Source organism: Oratosquilla oratoria, chromosome 26 (genome assembly GCF_046742065.1).
Source record: "Oratosquilla oratoria isolate Oo_2021 chromosome 26, ASM4674206v1, whole genome shotgun sequence".
Lineage (NCBI taxonomy): Eukaryota > Metazoa > Arthropoda > Malacostraca > Stomatopoda > Squillidae > Oratosquilla > Oratosquilla oratoria.
Genome location: NC_134802.1, coordinates 49,017,972 through 49,037,292, shown reverse-complemented (window position 1 = coordinate 49,037,292; position 19,321 = coordinate 49,017,972). Strand labels below are relative to the sequence as shown.

General features: G+C 43.7%; 1 protein-coding gene across 1 annotated transcript; it reads right to left on the bottom strand.

The window, feature by feature from the left end:
* Positions 1 to 5,747: 5,747 nt before the first annotated feature.
* Positions 5,748 to 16,965, bottom strand: LOC143039538 (clotting factor G beta subunit-like). The gene is made up of 8 exons (XM_076209704.1): positions 16,763 to 16,965; positions 13,673 to 13,717; positions 12,433 to 12,494; positions 10,002 to 10,105; positions 8,602 to 8,782; positions 8,144 to 8,240; positions 7,318 to 7,475; positions 5,748 to 6,170 (listed from the first exon to the last, which is right to left on the bottom strand). The coding sequence occupies exons 1-8, from the start codon at positions 16,830 to 16,832 to the stop codon at positions 6,000 to 6,002; spliced, it is 888 nt and encodes a 295-aa protein (XP_076065819.1). The 5' UTR covers positions 16,833 to 16,965; the 3' UTR covers positions 5,748 to 5,999.
* Between the last annotated feature and the right edge of the window lie 2,356 nt (positions 16,966 to 19,321).

Here is a 19,321-nt window from a genome sequence, read left to right as displayed (position 1 = left end):
ATACACCACTCACCTACACATACGCGCGCGCGAGCGCACACACACACACACACAAGCACATACGCACATGCATACATACACCTACATGCACACACATACACAGACGAACACACACGCACACATACACACACACATATATATATATATATATATACGCCACACGCCTACACACACACACACACACACACACACACACACACACACACACACACACACACACACACACACACACACACACACACACACACACACACACACACACACACACACACGCACACCAAACACACTGACTTCTACTAATCTCTTCGGGGTGGGGGTGGGGTGGGGGGTAACCCAGGTAATTGATCAAATGGCTTGCTCGTTACCGAGAGGTTAACGACAGCCCTGACCTCAAATGGCGGAGAGTTTTCCCCCTCTCGAGAGCAAACCACCCTACACGATCGCTAATTGCCCAATTACCACTTCCGTGCCTCGTGCCACTCCTCCAGGCTGCCGTCAGGTGATTTTATTACGAAAAGAAATATCAAAGCAAGCCTAAAGGGGACACTTTCCTCGCAACAATGTCGGATGACGGGGGAAAATGTTTTGTAAGCAAAAAAGGTAAACACACGGAAAGATTGGCAAACAAGAATTTAAGTAAACAAATGGGTAATTCGATAACTTTTTATGGTCGTCGCGCGTAGGACTCGAACCTACCGCTCTGACGCCAAGAGGCTCCTGAGGCAGTGCCTTAACCCACTCAGCCACTGATGATTAAAACTGAGTGGAGCCTCTTGGCGTCAGAGCGGTAGGTTCGAGTCCTATGCGCGACGGCCATGAAAATTATCTGATTGATGTCGCTGTTCACTAGCGAATTTCTCAAATGGGTAATTATTAATTACCTTTCCCTCTTTTCAGTTTCCTTCTTTGTTTTCCTTTTACCTCGCCTCTTTTTCCCTTTCCTTATTCTTGTCATCTTATTGAAACCAAACTCCCCTAAAGTGGGAAGTGAAAAACCCATGGTAAGGCAAAGCCCTGTCAATTGTACCAAGCCGCTTTTTTTTTTATTACTATTATTATTATTTATTTTTTCCCGATGTCTGAGTCGCCTCCCCGCCTGGCCAGGACCGTCGGGAACCACCGCAAGAGTCATACATTGGATCCCGGGAATCGAACTCACGACCAGCTGAGCACGAGTTCGACACTATCCGCTGGGCTATCGCACAGCCCCTTGACACAATGCAGATAGTTTAGTCTCAAAGGGTCAAGTTAGGTTACAAGTACGACCTTCTTCACAGGGCCACCCCATGCATACGAACCCTTGCCCACCCACGCCCTCCAACTCACAGGGGTGGGGTGGGGTGGGGGGACGTGACAGGGACTCCCCCTTCCCCCCCTCCCTCCCCCATCACTCACTTGGAGGACCACAAAAACCACACTGGACGCGTCAGGCGTTTCTGTTCAGCTCTACAACGCCCGTTACTCCTTTCGTTCGCGGGCGCCTTCGGGTAGAGTTTATCGTGGCTAACGCCGGGAGGTTTTCATTCACCTGAGACGTAACTGGGGGGGGGGGGGTGATCTCGAACGACCAGCGCCCCCCCACCCCCCGCCCCGTAAGGGTGCTATCACATTAGGCTTTTTGTTCCTCCGACCTCCGAATCGTCGGCGGTACAGACAGACCACCTCCAGCACTTTTTCCTGCCGCAAAATCACTGTGAGAAAATATTTTGGTGTCACTTGGTATTATGCTGGAGGAAAATCGATTTTGCTCCAGCATATCTCAGATTCATTCCCGAAAGCTGCAAATTGCCTCCAACAATCGGAGGAAAAATTGCCCGGTGTGATAACAACGCCTGCGGACGAACAAGATCACCTGTTGTCAGCCAGAATGAAGTATCTGAGGTCCGTCACTGTGTTGAGATTAAGAAATATGTGAAAAGTCGACCTTCAATTTTTTTTTTTTTTTTTTTTTTTTGTGTGTGTGTGTGTGTGTGTGTGTGTAAATATTGATTATGCTATTGCAGTTCTGGGAAGCGGGCGCCCCATATAAGACTGCTGTTGACACTTTAAGAGTTCATTAACGTGTCGAAAATTGGCACAACCATTTGGCACATTCGACACGGCACATGGCACACTCACTCGGCACATGGCACACCCGCTCGCCCCCGGACAACTGATACTCACACCAGTCACGTGACCCCAACAGTGGAGAACCGTCACATTCAGCGCGCGAGACGACGGATGCTGGTGCGGTTGCTAACTGTTCTCCCTCGGGAACTCTCGCCTTTATATACCCCATCGACGTTACTTCCAGATCCCTCCCTCCCTCCCTCCCACGTTCAGTCAAAGGATTACAAAGGCGGAGCATACCGACAGGAGACCTTTTGGTCCATAACTAGGTCGGATGCGAAAAAAATATAAAATAGTGATAAAAAGTAATAAAATGAATAAAATAAAAATGATAATAATATAAATAATAATAAATAAAATAAATAGATTATAAGTAGAATAGATAAATAATAAATAAAACATCTAGTTCCCTACCTCCCTCGGTAACACAGAACTCTCCTTACATTTCCTACAGGATCTGAAGCTGATGGTCGAGAGAGAGAGAGAGAGAGAGAGAGAGAGAGAGAGAGAGAGAGAGAGAGAGAGAGAGAGAGAGAGAGAGAGAGAGAGAGAGAGAGAGAGAGAGAGAGAGAGAGAGAGAGAGAGAGAGAGAGAATAGAACGACAATAAGAAATGGAGATCTACAAAAAGAGGGAGAAAAAGAGCGAGAAAAGAGCTCGAGAAAGAGAGAAGAAGAAGAAGTTAAAGCGAGCAAGAGGAAGAAAAAAAGAGGGCGAGAAAGAGCAAGCACAAGAAAGAGAGCGAGAACGAGAGTGAGAGAGCGGGAAAGAGCGAGAAAAGAGAGACAGATTATGATTAAAGGAAGACTATTTGATGCGGCACAGGATGCCAAAAGGACATTTCCCCCCTTGATGTGGCGTCACACTGGGCACTTCTCGCTAGCATGCTACTTGCTTTCGCTACTTCGTTTGGGTAGAAACTATTTCGGTCACGAACTTTTGTTTTTCAAAATTCCAAATGTCAAATTACTCTTGCGTCATTTAGTAAGAATCTGAAGGACGAACTAAGAAATGTTAAACCTAGAATACGAATGTTAGACACATTCTTGAGATGTTCCTATCACGGAAGTCTAGAATATTGTAACCTAAGTCGTCTCAAAAGCGAGTAGCAAAAGCGAGTAGCATACTAGCCTAGTGCGCCTCCACCTTTTCGAGAGCGACAGCCGAATCAAATCCTTCCAAATTTCCTTAATCGTCTTCTCTCCCTTCTCAGCCCCATTTGGATAATGGGTCACCCCTCTCTTCCGCCACATCGTTCATGTCAACGAGATGGCACCTCCATAGCGACAGCTGGTTCAAGTCCACTGATTCGTTATATGACGAACTCCCTTCAAGAAATTTACTGAGACGAGAATCACATCTCTTCGTGGAGTGTCTTTTCTTCATCCTTATACAACCATTTACATAAATCTACTCTTATCTCTTGCCCTCTCTCCTCCTTGCTCAACAGACACTCCTCTTACATCCATTAACCCCCCTCACCCCGTCCATCTACCTTATTTTTGTCTCCCTCTCAAGTTTTCCTGATAGTTGAAACTGGGAATATTGATATGGATATTGATAGGAATGTTGATATTAATAGGAAATATTGATATTGAATAAAGTAAAAATGGGAATATTGATACATTTTGCAAATGTATTAACACTGACTAATGAATATGACAGTGTATAGTTGAAACCGGGAATATGGATATGGATATTGATAGGAATGTTGGTACTGATAGGAAATATTGATATTGAATAAAGTAAAAGATGGGAATATTGATACATTTTAGAAATGTACTGACATTCCACTTTACAAGGGAGAAGGGGGCAAGTGTGAATGTAATAGTTTCAGAGCTTGTTAAGTGTAGTTGGGAAGGCTTATGGGAGGATCTTGATTGAGAGGATTAGGAGAGGAACAGAGGGAGTAATTGGTGAGGAACAGTGTGGATTTAGGACGGGTAGAGGTTGTGTAGATCAGATTTTTGTGGTAAGACAAATATGTGAGAAAGCTATAGGAAAGGGGAAGGATGTTTTTTGGGCTTTTATGGATCTGGAAAAGGCTTACGACAGGGTAGACAGAAAGACATTGTGGGAGGTTTGCGGATATAAAGGATAGGAGGAAAGCTTCTAGGAGCTGTCAAGAGTTTTTATGAGAGTAGTAGAGCTTGTGTCAGGATTAGAAATGGAGAGAGTGAGTGTTTCGTGGTAAAGGTGGGACTTCGTCAGGGATGCGTTATGTCGCCCTGGCTGTTCAACTTGTACATGGATGGGGTAGTGCGAGAGGTAAATGTAAGGGTGGTGGGTCAGGGATTGGAGATGGTTAAAGAAAAGTGGGAGGTGAGCCAGCTGTTGTTTGCGGACGACACTGCTCTTGTGGCAGGATCGGAGGAGGGATTGAGAAAGCTGGTGACAGAGTTTGGGAGTGTGTGATAGATAAAAGCTGAAGATAAATGTGGGTAAAAGGTGATGAGATGTTCAAGGGGTGAAAGTGGCAGCAGACTGGAAGTGAGCATTGGGGGAGAGCGACTGGAGGAAGTGGATAGTTTTAGATACTTGGGTGCAAATGTGGCAGGAAAAGGTGGAGTGGAGGTGGAGGTAGAATGTAGATTAAGAGAAGTGAGTAAATGCCTTGGTGGGTTAAAAGTGTAATGAGGAATAGACTTTTGGGAATGGATGCTAAGAGGAGACTGTATGGAGGAGTGATTGTGCCAACAGCATTGTATGGGGCAGAAGCATGGAACATAAGAGAGGAAGAGAGAAGGAGTTTGAATGTGTTTGAGATGAGGTGTCTGAGAAGTATGATGGGGGTTGCTAGGCTAGATAACCCCCATCCCTCCGGAGAAGGTGAGGAGAAGAACAGCGGTGGAAAGGGAGCTGCGAGATAGGGTTGATGAAAGAGTTTTAGGATGGTTTGGACACATGGAAAGAATGAGTGAAGAAAGACTAGTAAAAGAGGTATAGAAGGCATACGTGGAGGGAATGAACATGAGGGGACGTCCTAGGATGAGATGGATGGATGGGATGAAGAGGGCTTTGGGGAAGAGGGGAATGTCTGTTGAGGAAGGACGGGAGAGAACAGAAGATAGGGGTGAATGGAGAATGGTTGTACACGGATGATGATGTGATGCATGAGGTGGAATGGGCAGGGGGATGGGAGTGAGGTAGTATGTGTGAGCAAATTTTACGCAGGCCGAAGGGATTTCACCCCGTCTTCTCCTTTTATGCATGGGGGGGACGGAGAGGGGGGTCGCCGATTTAATGAAGCAGCCTTGCTGTGGATGTGCTGTGTCTTGGGACACTGCTTCTGACCCAGGTCAGTGGACAAGGTGCAGGGATGACCCATCATCCAGGAAGTGCTAAGATGGGAGGGAGGGTGGGGGAGTGTGGAGTGTATTCAGGGATGGAATGGGTGGAAATGATTTTATGCCTTTCCCTTTTTGGCTACCTCCCTTGTAAGGGGGAAAAAGCCTTGGTATATGTATGTATGTATGAATAAAGGGCAAAAAAGAGAATGTGGATAGACGTTGCAAATGTACCAACATTGACTAATAAGTATGATTGTGTGTCTTTGTAGGTTTAGTGGAAGAGGAACTCACGTTTGTACAACGTTGCCACATATGCAACAACCTTCTGGGGGTTATTAAAAGGACCAAATTTCAAACTTTTATCTCTTGAACCTTTAATGAGATATTACTGACAACCAAAAAAAGCATTTGTGCACCCCGCCGCTAAAAGAAACGAGATAAAGAATTCCAGGTCGTTCGGAGAACCACTTGTATCCAAGGTGAAGGGTTTCCGTTAATTCCAAAGGTCCTTTTTGGCTTCTTCTGGAACCTCTGTGTCATGATTCCTCAGACACTGAATAAGGTGCTGGGGAGCGGGCGATAAGCCGCCAGCAACACGTGATCAGTTACTCTGGAAAGCAGTTTGCTTAATCCAGGCTATGATGTTACCATTCACCAAGGAGGTGGCAAAAGTGGGGAAGCATTCATGGAGTCCGAACATGACCAAACCGCCAACGGTGTACCGGGATTCGTTGTTGGTGTCTTGGTACACCACAGGTCCGCCCATGTTGCCCTGAAACAGAAGAATGGTCAGTTTGTGTCTTCTCGAAGTAGGAGGCCGTGGTCTCGAAGTGGGGAGAGGAAGGACCCATAGGCTGAAGGCTAAGATGCCAAAACTTCGAAGTAGGAGGCCGTGGTCTCGAAGTGGGGAGAGGAAGGACCCACAGGCTGAGGGCTAAGATGCCAAAACTTCGAAGTAGGAGGCCGTGGTCTCGAAGTGGGGAGAGGAAGGACCCCTAGGCTGAAGGCTAAGATGCCAAAACTTCGAAGTAGGAGGCCGTGGTCTCGAAGTGGGGAGAGGAAGGACCCACAGGCTGAGGGCTAAGATGCCAAAACTTCGAAGTAGGAGGCCGTGGTCTCGAAGTGGGGAGAGGAAGGACCCATAAGGCTAAGATGCCAAAATTCTAGCAACGCTTATGGCTGAAAGATAAAGACTAGATGGGCCAAGGAAGCCACAGTTCTATTTCCATGGCTCGAGGAGAGAAAAAAAAAATACAACTGACTGGTCTCCAAGCCTACCAGAAGAGGAGTGAGAAGAACTAGTTTCTGCAGGTCAATAAGAGAAGTCTATTCGATATATCTAATTTCAACTCTGTTGGTCCCCTTTTTTTATTTGTTTTCTTCATATTTATTCTATTTGTTTATTATTTCTAATTCGTTTGTTTTGAGTACCAGTACAGTTGAGTGCAAATGTACACACAAAACATCTCATTTAAGACCAAGACTTTTGTCTGTTGTAGCGAAGAGTATTGTGCTTCAGGGGGCGGATTGATTGATTGATTGATGAATTTTTTTGGCTTGAAGGTCAAGCGCCGGAGCCAGTGGGCTCTTTTTGTCACAATGCATTTTCACATTTCACTGTGGTGCCACCATTCCAAGAAGAGTTCCCTCTTCAATTTTTGCCAAATTCCCAGTTCGCAAAACTCCCTAAACACCCACCACGGGAGTTGGGCGAAACACTTAAACTTACTGAAATTTGGCTAAATAGTTAACGACTCATCTTGGGAGGTTTTTGGCAAAAGACGAAGAAAGCCCAGACACTTACAAGACAGCGGTTGCCGAATCGGGGATTCCACTTAAACTTACTGAAATTTGGCTAAACAGTTAACGACTCACCTTGGAGGTTTTTGGCAAAAGACGAAGAAAGCCCAAACACTTACAAGACAGCGGTCGCGGAATTGGCCATTCCAAAGACAGAGGATATTTTTTGAGATTCCTTTGGAGAGCTGTAAATTACCCACAATCGATCCATATTCTTGGTCACATTTTTCGGTAGTGAGAACGTCGGCGTACACGTCAGTCAGTTTGTAGGGACTTTCTGAAGAACAAATCAAACCCTCTCTCAATTCAAATAGGCCAAGGACTTTAACAAGGGTGATGTAGACAGGGTCACCATATTAAGACAGCAGGGCAAAACTCACAGTAATGGGTTTAAATTAGGGAAAAAAATTGATTTAAGAAGGTAAGAACTGGTTTACCAATAGAATGATTAACGAATGGAACCATGTAGTGAGCGCTGAAACTATTGTTCTAAGAGGTTAGATAACATGAATGGGGGTCATAGGTGGTTATGGACATGGAACTGCCTAGTGTAGGCCTTATGGTCTCTCTTGCAATCTACGTTATTATGTTCTTATGTGTTATCCCCAAAGCTGGATATGATATATATATGTATATATATATATATATATATATATATATATATATATATATATATATATATATATGTATGTATGTATGTATATATATATAGGTGAAGTGGGCAAAATAAAAGTTAAGGCTAGAGTGGTGAGTACATCACTGAGGAAGGCCCTAGAGGTCGAAAAGTCTGTTTCTGAATAAACTCACTACTCTAGCCTTAACTTTTCATTTTGCCACCTCAGCTCTATATATATTCACGACCTCAGACTTCGTGGCAAATGGCCATGGTACTTCGTGAGATCGAGTTTCTGAGGTCATCCTTCCACGAACTCAGAGTTTACTTACGATCTGAAGTAATCCAAGTTGCTATTTGAACAGTGGAAGTGGTAAGGTCTGTGCTGATCTTTCTTCCCCAGGGTAGGCAAACTGGCGAAACATCCTCCTGCGATAAAAAAAAGAGTATTTCTGTACGTGAGTGTATGCGCGTTGCAAACTCCCACCGTCACACCACTCACCTCCCATCCCCACCGCCACTCCCACTGACCCCCATCCCCATCCCCACCCCCCATTCCCACTCCCATCTCCTCCCATACACCACCCATCGTCATACACACCATTCACTCCCCCCCACACCCCCACAATGGTCACTCCTAAGCTCCAACCATCGTCAATCCCAGCTCGGCCCACCTCCACCCAAAACCAGAGGGAATGACACTTAAAAAAAAAAAAAAAAAAAAAAAAAAAAAAAAAAAAAAAAATCGTTCACCCCGCCCCCCCTACCTCACCAATGAGGAAGATCTTACCGAGAATGTGATTGGTCGTTCGAGACGAATGAGGGCGACGTCATAGTCCAACGACTCTCCTTGTTTGTACTCCGGGTGGGCGACAAAACTCGAGACCTTGATGTCCGTCGCCGGGCTCAGCTCTTGCTTCGTGGCCGGCGGTTCGCCCTTCCCAAGATGAACGACGTGATTGGTCTTAGGCCTACAAAATTATGGAAGAAGAAAGATAAGCAAACAGAATAAAACAAAATACAAAAAGAATGAAATAAAATAAAGTTAAAATAAAAGCTTATATATCATTGGTGAGAAATGTAGGAACACATTTGCAAATCATGACTGATACCATAGTTGGAACTTGTCTATATATTTCGACTGCTAACTGCAGTCCTCTTCAGTAGTACAGAGGGAGGAGGATGCTATCTATATACAGCAACCTCTTACAACAAGAGGATCAGGGAAAGAGTACATCGACGACCATCCTTACTTACATGATTACCAGGTCCCTAGTAAGGGTGGTAGTCCTCAATATACCCTTCCAATTTCCTTTTGTTGTAAGACGTTGCTATTTAAAGTTAGCATCCTCCTCCTTGTCTGTATTACTGAAGAGGACAGCATTTAGTAGTCGAAATATATAGAAAACCAGTCTCCAGTGCCATGGAGTCGTGTGTTTGTGTGTGTGTGTGTGTGTGTGTGTGTGTGTGTGTGTGTGTGTGTGTGTTGTAAGATGATTGAAAGGAAGAGTCAAATCCTAGATACCTAGCCTGCACACGCGCGCACGCACGTATGTAGAGTGAGAAGGAACCCCTACGTTTCCAGACAACTCTCAGGGAACCCTCTATTGTGCTCGGATCTGACTCCCAAGGGACACCCCATTGTCATCGGATTTGAGCAGTGACCAAAGAAGCCAGGCGTTTCGGGCTACGCCTAACACCTACGGAAACAATATATACTTCTTTCATCATTGCCATCCTACCAGATCAACCTGCGTCAACGCTATATTTCTTTATCACATATTTCTCTTATGTTCTCTATCTTTTGTAAATCTTATGCAAATATATCCCATGCATGAATACTGAGAGTTCAAACTCAGTCCACGCATTGTGAATTGTAGATATAAGAAAATAATGTATTATTGCAGCAACAGCCTACTTGTACTCATGTAAATTAGAATCTGGCCACTACCCGAGTCTTCCTCGAAGGTTACTCTTGTTTGTAAAAGAGAGAAGACTGGGACATTAAAACGAACAGACTTGCACCTCGTTTGCTTCACCAAACCATCCAATGTAGATCCTAACTCCAAATCTACGTGTGTGTGTGTGTGTGTGTGTGTGTGTGTGTGTGTGTGTGTGTGTGTGTGTGTGTGTGTGTGTGTGTGTGTGTGTGTGTGTGTGTGTGTGCATGTGTGCACGCAAAATACTTACCTTGTTGACAGGCAATATGCCGACGTAACAACCCAATCGTGGTTGACGAGGACTCCGTTGCAAAACCACTGCATCTCATCTTCCAGCGGAATGCCAATCAACACCTGGTGGTTGGAAATATTAATCATACATTACATACATTACTGCTTCTGACCCGGGGCGGTGGGCAAGGTGCAGGGATGACCCGTCATCCAGGAGGTGCTCAGATGAGAGGGAGGGTGGGAGGAGTGTGGAGTGTATTTGGGGATGAAATGGGTGGGGGTGTTTTTGTGCCTTTCCCTTTTTGGCTACCTCCCTTGAAAGGGGGAAAAAGCCTTGGTATATGTATGTATGTATGTACTTTATATCATATACTATATTACATTATATGATATCATATCATATACTAGAAACCCGTAACCCCATAATGGGCGGCAACGGCTCTTACGGTGGTATTCTTAAAAAATTCTTTCCCTTCCAAGAATTTATATAAGATTTATGTAAGGGAAGATTTATATAAGGAAAGGTTTTTTCTTAAGAATGCCAACGTAAGATTCTTACTGCGGTATTCTTTAAAAAAAATCCTTCCCCTTCCAAGGATTTATATAAGGAAAGATCTATATACGGAAAGATATTTCTTAAGAATACCATCGTTAGATTCTTCCATAAGTCTCCCCGGCGTGAAGCTTTGGGCTAATGGTAGTGAAACATATTTTCCTTGTCGACAGTTTTTTTTTCCAGCTGTTGCTAAACGAAACGACTTGTTGTACAAGGGTCCTTCAGACTGAGGCAATAGTGACAGAAAAACAACATTCACCATCTGAGAATTCAGCTCAGGACAGGACATCCTCGACTTGGGGATTCCACTGAGGACAGGACATCCTCGACTTGAGGATTCCACTGAGGACAGGACATCCTCGACTTGAGGATTCCACTGAGGACAGGACATCCTCGACTTGAGGATTCCACTGAGGACAGGACATCCTCGACTTGAGGATTCCACTGAGGACAGGACATCCTCGACTTGAGGATTCCACTGAGGACAGGACATCCTCGACTTGAGGATTCCACTGAGGACAGGACATCCTCGACTTGAGGATTCCACTGAGGACAGGACATCCTCGACTTGAGGATTCCACTGAGGACAGGACATCCTCGACTTGAGGATTCCACTGAGGACAGGACATCCTCGACTTGATGACCCCTCTCAGAGGATCTGTTCTTCCTGAGAGCGGTAGATGATTTTCATTTCACATCTAAGTTGAAACGACTTTCCCTCCATAAGTTGATTAAAAAAGATGATCACCCGACCCCCTCACTCATTAACTACAAATGCTGCTGTGGTCATCGTCGGGCGATGTTATTCAGCTGAGGGAATGCACTGTCTTGATCTGTTCCGGGGATCTGTTGGCACAAAATCACGGAGCCCATTTTCAAAAAGCCCAACAGAAACAAATAGCCCAGTTCACGTGCTACGGCCGGGTCAAAAAGAGGCAGAAGCCGTTCAATTAACGAAGCCCATTTGTAGAAGCCCAATGAAATGAGCCCAAAGTGAACGCAAGCCCAGTTAGTGCGCCAATAAGCCCAATACACGTTGAAGCCCAATAGTAATGGCGCTGTCTTTGTGTTGCCATTCCAAGAGTTGGTCACATAGGAAACACATGTCTCGTCAGGAGTAGAAGAAGAAAGAAAAAACTAAGAAAGAAAAAATAGGAAAGAAGAAAAAGAAAAGAAAAAAAAAAAAGAGAAAAGGTCGCTCAGGCACCGCGCCGGCTGCTAGTAGGAAGAAGAAGAAGAAAAAGAAGAAGAAGAAGAAGAAGATGAATATGAAGAAACTGAAGATGGAGAAGACGAAGATATAGAATAAAAAGAAGAAAAAGAAAAAGAAAAAGGAAGAAGAAGAAGAAGAAGAAGAAGAAGAAGAAGAAGAACTGGAGTCTAGGTACCATTATTCGGAAGAAAGTACACACTGGACTCGTCGTTTGAAGTTTATTCCTACGTTTCGAACCCTGTCCGGGGTTCGTTTCCAGGGTAATACAATGATGGTAGCAAAAGGAAATCTATATAAAAGGGGGTCTCCCTCGTGCACTAGAATGTAACGGTTACTGGGGTTACCTAACACAAGTATTAAACTGATACTTGATGTTTTTTTTCCCTTTGTTAATTTTATTCCAATTATGGTAACAGAGTTAACGCTAAATTACCTGAATGAGGGCAATTACTTGAAATAACTGATTCAACTTAATAAATTTATTTAGGCAGATTAACAGAAATAATGTAACTGGCGGAACTATCCTATTTAACGGATTTAACGGAATTAACTGATGTAACGGAATTAACTGATTTAACGGAATTAACTAATTTAACACAATTATCTGATTTAACGGAATTAACTGATTTAACGGAATTAACTGATTTAACTAATTTAACGGAATTAACGGAATCTACTTACTGTCCAAGGCCAGTTGACGTGGTCAGGACCAACGACCGCTGAAGGCAACTTCGACCCACAATCTGTAAAACACAAATAAATATCAGAAGAGGAGGAGTATACTTGAAAAAGCGGCGGAGCATACTTGAAAAAGGGGCGGAGCATACTTGAAAAAGGGGCGGAGCATACTTGAAAAAGGGGCGGAGCATACTTGAAAAAGGGGCGGAGCATACTTGAAAAAGGGGCGGAGCATACTTGAAAAAGGGGCGGAGTATACTTGAAAAAGGGGCGGAGTATACTTGAAAAAGGGGCGGATCATATGTGAAAAAGGGGCGGATTATATGTGAAAAAGGGGCGGATTATATGTGAAAAAGGGGCGGATATGTGAAAAAGGGGCGGATTATATGTGAAAAAGGGGCGGATTATATGTGAAAAAGGGGCGGAGTATATTTGAAAAAGGCGCGGAGTATGTTTGAAAAAGGGGCGGAGTATATTTGAATAATGGTCGAAGTATATATGAAAAGGGGCGGAGTATATTTGAAAAAGGGGCGGAGTATGTTTGAAAAGGGGGGCGAAGTATACTTGCAAAAGGGGCGGAGTATATTTGAAAAAGGGCCGGAGTATACTTGAAAAGGGGGCGGAGTATATTTGAAAAAGAGCAAATGAAGAAGTGGGCGGCGCATATCAGTAAAAGGAGCGGAGGGTTGTGAAAATGGGGTTGATGTAGTGAGGGGAGAATTGAGGGTCTGTGTGGTGAAATAGAGAAAGAGAAAGAGTTGAAGAAGGTAAGGTGTCGCTGTGTACGTTGAAGAGAGGGAGATGGGGATCGAGAAAGGGATTGCAATATAAATTATTATTTATAATATAATCTTTATTCATTTATCATTATATATATATATCATATATATATACAGGAAGGGTGAGGAGCATACAGCAAAGGGGTGGGGCATATAGGGAGGGGGAGGAGCATACAGGAAATGGCAGGGGGCATATAGGGGGGGGAGCATATAGGGAGGGGGATACAAAGGTGGTGAAAAGCATATAAGGAAAAGGGGGGGAATATAGTGACAGAAACAGTGAAAGAGAGACGATAAGAAGATGAAGAGGAGACAGAGAGTGAGAGAAAGAGAGGAGAAGTAGAAGAGGGAGAGAGAGAGAAGAAGAAGAAGAAGAAGAAGAAGAAAAAGAAGAAGAAGAAGAAGAAGAAAAAGAAGAAGAAGAAGACGACCTTGATTGGAAGAGTCACACATGGCGAACTTACTGAAGGAGACCTTGGGTGGAGACACATCAACAATCCCTCGCGATCCTGAGGGAGAGACAAAAGAAGAAGCTCTTCAGCGGAATACATAAATAAATGAAAGTGCACAGGCGTGTTCATATGTGTCTACATACATTTTGTGTCATTCTTTTCAAGGAGTTTTGGCCTGGGGCAGCAATGGCTGCATCATATAAACGAAATGCTTTGGAAATAGGAGCAATATTTTGTATTGGCGGTGTCTGGCATCTCTCTCCCGGGCCGACATGGAAAACCGTTGGCCAGTTCAACTTTCTTTACCTATTTCATTTATTCATTTATCTATTTACTATCCATTATTATTATCATTATTATTATTTATCTTTAATGTAAGTGGGCACACTGTTAAACGTACCGAGTAATGAAGTCTCCCTACTTGAGCTTGGGATATAAGCAATTACGATTTGTTCATCATATAACCCAGCATTTCTCAACCCTAAGGTTCCCCGGAACCCTAAGGTTCCGCAAAAGGTCCCTAAGGGTTCCGCGAGAACAAGTGAGATAACTTAATGCACTTATGATTTTTTACTTAATTTCATATACGTAATAGAATTAAACACGCACGACATATTCTTGGTTATTGTAATAATGTAATATGGACATCATCCTATCTAACCTATTATTACGATGAAAATAAAAGGAGAAAGATATGGTATATATTTTTTTTTATTATTTCGCAAGGGTTCCTTGAGACATGCAATTTATTCTAAAGGTTACGCAAGGGGAAAAAGGTTGAGAAACACTGATACAACACTGATGCAACACTGATACAACACTGATACAACACTGTGGCAACATTCTCAGGAAGAGTCCCTCTGAGTGACTTACTAGTACCCATATGTTACATATATACATACATATATACACATGCATACACACGTACACACATACACCTATAAATAAATACATACATATATACACATGCATACACCTATAAATATGTACACACACATACACCTATAAAAACATACATATAAACACACACACAGTATATATATATATATATATATATATGTACATACATACATACGTACATACACATAAATGCCAGGCAGAGCAGTTACCGATCCTATTTTTCCAGGATCATATTGTATGTGTTTTGTAAGTCTACGAAATGTGGGTGGGTTGGGGCGATAACAACAACAAACTAGGAAAAATGCGATAACCTTCTTGACCCTTTGTAAACGACCCCAAATATTCATTTACAAAAGGATGCAAGCTAATGTGTATGGCTCCACCATGCCGGGACTTCCACGGCGCCCCTTCGGCCCCGAGGGACGCCGCATCCTTTATAAATTGAAATTAATATTTATGAAAAAAATATATGATTAAATTTCTCAATTTCAAATAGAATCGTTTTCCCTCTCCGGAATTACTTTATTATTTCAAACACACACAGACACGCACACACACAGACACACACACACACACACACACACACACACACACACACACACACACACACACACACACACACACACACACACGGCTCGGTGGCGGATTGGTAAAGCACTGGCCTCACAAGCCAGAGAACCGGGGTTCGATTCCCCGGCCGGGCGGAGATAAGTTGGGTTTGTCTCCTTTCACGTGTAGCCCCTGTTCACCTAGCAGTGAGTAGGTACGGGACGTTAGTCAAGGAGTTGTGACCTTGCTGTCCCGGTGTGTGGTGTGTGAGTGGTCTTAGACCTACCCAGAGATCGGCAAATAATGAGCTCTGAGCTCACTGCCGTAGGGTGGTGTCTGGCTGTCTCGACAGAGACTGCAGCAGATCCGAGGTGAATACACACACAGACACTCTCTCTCTCTCTCTCTCTCTCTCTCTCTCGATGGCGCGGTGATATAGCTCCTGGACACCACTACGGGTTCGAATCCCGCCTAGGGCTGAAATATTTTCAGTATCGCTACGGTGATAGTTGTTACTCCAACTCTCGTGGGCGGGGAGTTGGGTGTGTGTGTGTGTGCGTGTAAAGTCACAGCATTGCCCATAGATCGGTCATATATGAGCTCTGAGCTCTTTTCCGGGAGGGAAATAGCTGTCAATCACGGGTCTGACACGTGATCCAAGACAATGGTGAATTACACACATACACACACACACACACACACACACACACACACACACACATACACACACACACAAACACACAAAGTGCACACACAAGCCATGGTGAATCACACACACACACACACACACACACACACACACACACACACACACACACACACACACAATACACAAGCGCACGCACAAACACATAGACATAGACACACACACGCGCGTACACACATGTACATACCCATCACAAGACCCAAGGTCATAACGAAACACACACTTCTTATGCTGTGACCTTGTGTGCCCTTGTCTGTGGTGTTGTGGTATTTACGTGTGTGATTATCTCTTACGGAACTGACGTAACGCTTTCTGAAGCAACCACTGGGTTTTCAACTGAGGGGAGGGGGGTGGGGATTCCGAGGCACTATCGTCGCTCTAAGTCCCTGCTGCTGGCTAGTTTCCAAAGGAGAAGGGGGAGGGGAGGGGAGTCTATCTACCTTCCCGTCTTACATGGGAGGCAGCTAAAAATAAATAGATGAAGAAATAAGCAAATAAAAAGTAAACAAAGGCATAAAACCCAATCCCACCCATTTCCCATTCCATCTCCACATGATCAGGAGAGAGAGAGAGAGAGAGAGAGAGAGAGAGAGAGAGAGAGAGAGAGAGAGAGAGAGAGAGAGAGAGAGAGAGAGAGAGAGAGAGAGAGAGAGAGAGAGAGAGAGAGAGAGAGAGAGAGAGAGAGAGAGAGAGAGAGAGAGAGAGAGAGAGAGAGAGAGAGAGAGAGAGAGAGAGAGAGAGGAGAGAGAGAGAGAGAGGAGAGAGGAGAGAGAGAAACTGGCTCACGGTGTGACATTATTACCCCATAGGGGCCGAGTCCCTGGTTATTTGAACTATAAGTGCACACAAACAAGTACCGCGTATTTCCAACACCTAGTACTTTCGGCATCACGAGTCTACTAGACATCACCAGCGCCTCTATCCATCACAAGACACAGCACACTCACCTCTAGAGGGGAGGATGAAAGTGGCGAGGACCAATAGGATCCCAGACGTCCTGAACAGCTTTCCTTCCATGCTATACCTGCTTCTTGCGCCTCTTCGTCTGAATGCTCGATGTCCCGTTTGCTCCGTAATTTAACCGGACTGTGGCGAAGGCTTCCTGGGCTAGGATGATCTCTGATTGGTCCCGAGGACTCAGGGCTGCTTTCGTCCTATTGGTCAAAAACTTGAAGCGTAATCAGGATTCTCCGAACGACACCTGTTGAGGAGGAGGAGGGGAGGAGGTGAGTGAGGAAAATAATAAGATGTCTATGATTAGCTGTGTATCAACAAATACACGAATGAATAAATAGATACATGAATAGATAAATGAGTAAATGAATAAATGCACGAATAAGTAAACAAGGAAATAGGTAAATAAACAAATAAATGCATATAGATAAATGAATACACGAACAGACAAATTGATCATTATGTGAATAAATGTGATATTGTTTTTTGTGTGTGTGTGTGCGTGCGTGTGTCGCTAAACCACTGACGCCCAAAGCTCCCTAGCGGGTGTCGCGACCCACAGTTTGGAACGACCACATTATGTCTAATCCTTTGGCTGCCAGAGGCTTCCCTCTTCCATTAACTGAATAAAATCGCCTGACGACAAACTTAATGAAGCTTGGAAATCCTCCTCGGCAATAAGAACGGACAAAACAACTACATCACTGAAAGCCTGTGTTTGTCTGAGGTAGATGTCGTTAGTTCTAAGAACTACCCACGGTGGAGAACGTCGACGTGGAGCATCTCCCACCCCCATTACTCTGGGGTACTACTTTCAACATCCTCAAAATCTTGGTGTTGGACACAAAATCCTCGTATTCTAAGTTGACATACTCTTTCACGACGCAGTGAGATTGATATCAATCTGCATCCGCTGTACTCAACAGAATCACTTACCAATCCTGCATGGAATTCAACCACCACAGACTCGTCATAATCGAAGTTTTGTATCAAAAAACTAGTCAGCCAAATCACCTCTTGCGTGATGTTCTTAGAAAGAAGCCCCTGTATGAATTAAGACAAGGAAATCTCTGCATGCATTCATGGAGAACCTGGTAGGAGAAGACTTTACACCCGGTGCTACATGAGTGGCTAAAGGATTACAAAGGCGGAGCATACCGACAGGAGACCTTTTGATCCATATCTAGGTCGGATGCGAAAAAAATCATATTAATAATAAAATAATGAATAAAAACTATAATAATGTAAATAAATAAAATACATAAATGCATAGGTATAGTTAAATAATAAACAAACAGGTAAATAGTAAATAATAATAAATTGACATATAACTAATTATAATAAATGAAAATCAGAGAGACAAAAGATAAGAAAACAAAAACAAATATTATAAGATAAATTATAATCATTACAGCATCTTACTTAGATATTTATCTAAATGATTCTTAAAGCTTCGAACTGAACTACATTGCACTACCTGTGCAGGAAGTTTATTCCATTCATTAACTACACGGTTGGCAAAGTTGTTTCTACCCACTTCCAAATTGAATCTATTTCCGGACAGTTTGAGACCATTGTTTCTTGTCTGATTCTCATTCAATTTGAAAAATTTGTCACTTTTGATGTTGTCAATTCCCTTTAAAATCTTAAAGACCTGTATCAAGTCACCTCTGAGTCTACGCTTTTTTAAGGAAAACAGATTCATGTGCTTTAGTCGATTTTCGTATGATTTATTTTTGATATTTGGAATCAGTTTTGTGGCTCGCCGTTGTACTTTTTCCAGTCTAAAGTCACATAGAAACATTTGGTCACCTCATCCAGTAACACCCCAGGGTAAAATGTCACATAGAGACACTTAGTCATCTCATACAGAGACAGACACCTGGGTAAAACGTCACAGACATTTGGTCACCTCATCCAGAAACACCCTCTGGGTAAAAAGTCACATAGACATTTGGTCACCTCACCCAGAAGCACCCCTGGGTAAAAAGTCATCTCATACAGAGACACACACCTGGGTAAAAAGTCACATAGACATTTGGTCACCTCATCCAGAAACACCCTCTGGGTAAAAAGTCACATAGACATTTGGTCACCTCACCCAGAAGCACCCCTGGGTAAAAAGTCATCTCATACAGAGACACACACCTGGGTAAAACGTCACAGACATTTGGTCACCTCATCCAGAAACACCCTCTGGGTAAAAAGTCACATAGACATTTGGTCACCTCACCCAGAAGCACCCCTGGGCAAAAAGTCATCTCATACAGAGACACACACCTGGGTAAAAAGTCACAGACATTTGGTCACCTCATCCAGAAACACCCTCTGGGTAAAAAGTCACATAGACATTTGGTCACCTCACCCAGAAGCACCCCTGGGTAAAAAGTCACATGGAGTCATTTTACCACCTCATCCAGAAACACCCATGGGTAAAAAGTCACATAGAGACATTTGGCCACCTCATCCAGAAGCACCCCTGGGTAAAAAGTCACATGGAGTCATTTTACCACTTCATCCAGAAACACCCCTGGGTAAAAAGTCACATAGAG

What these genes read in the sequence shown, in the direction of transcription:
- LOC143039538 (XM_076209704.1), bottom strand. Translation starts at nt 16,832, where the DNA reads ATGGAAGGAAAGCTGTTCAGGACGTCTGGGATCCTATTGGTCCTCGCC. An exon ending in TCCACCCAAGGTCTCCTTCA is followed by an intron (nt 12,495 to 13,672) that starts GTAAGTTCGCCA and finishes TGTGTTTTACAG; the next exon opens with ATTGTGGGTCGAAGTTGCCT. An exon ending in AACGACCAATCACATTCTCG is followed by an intron (nt 8,241 to 8,601) that starts GTAAGATCTTCC and finishes TTTTTATCGCAG; the next exon opens with GAGGATGTTTCGCCAGTTTG.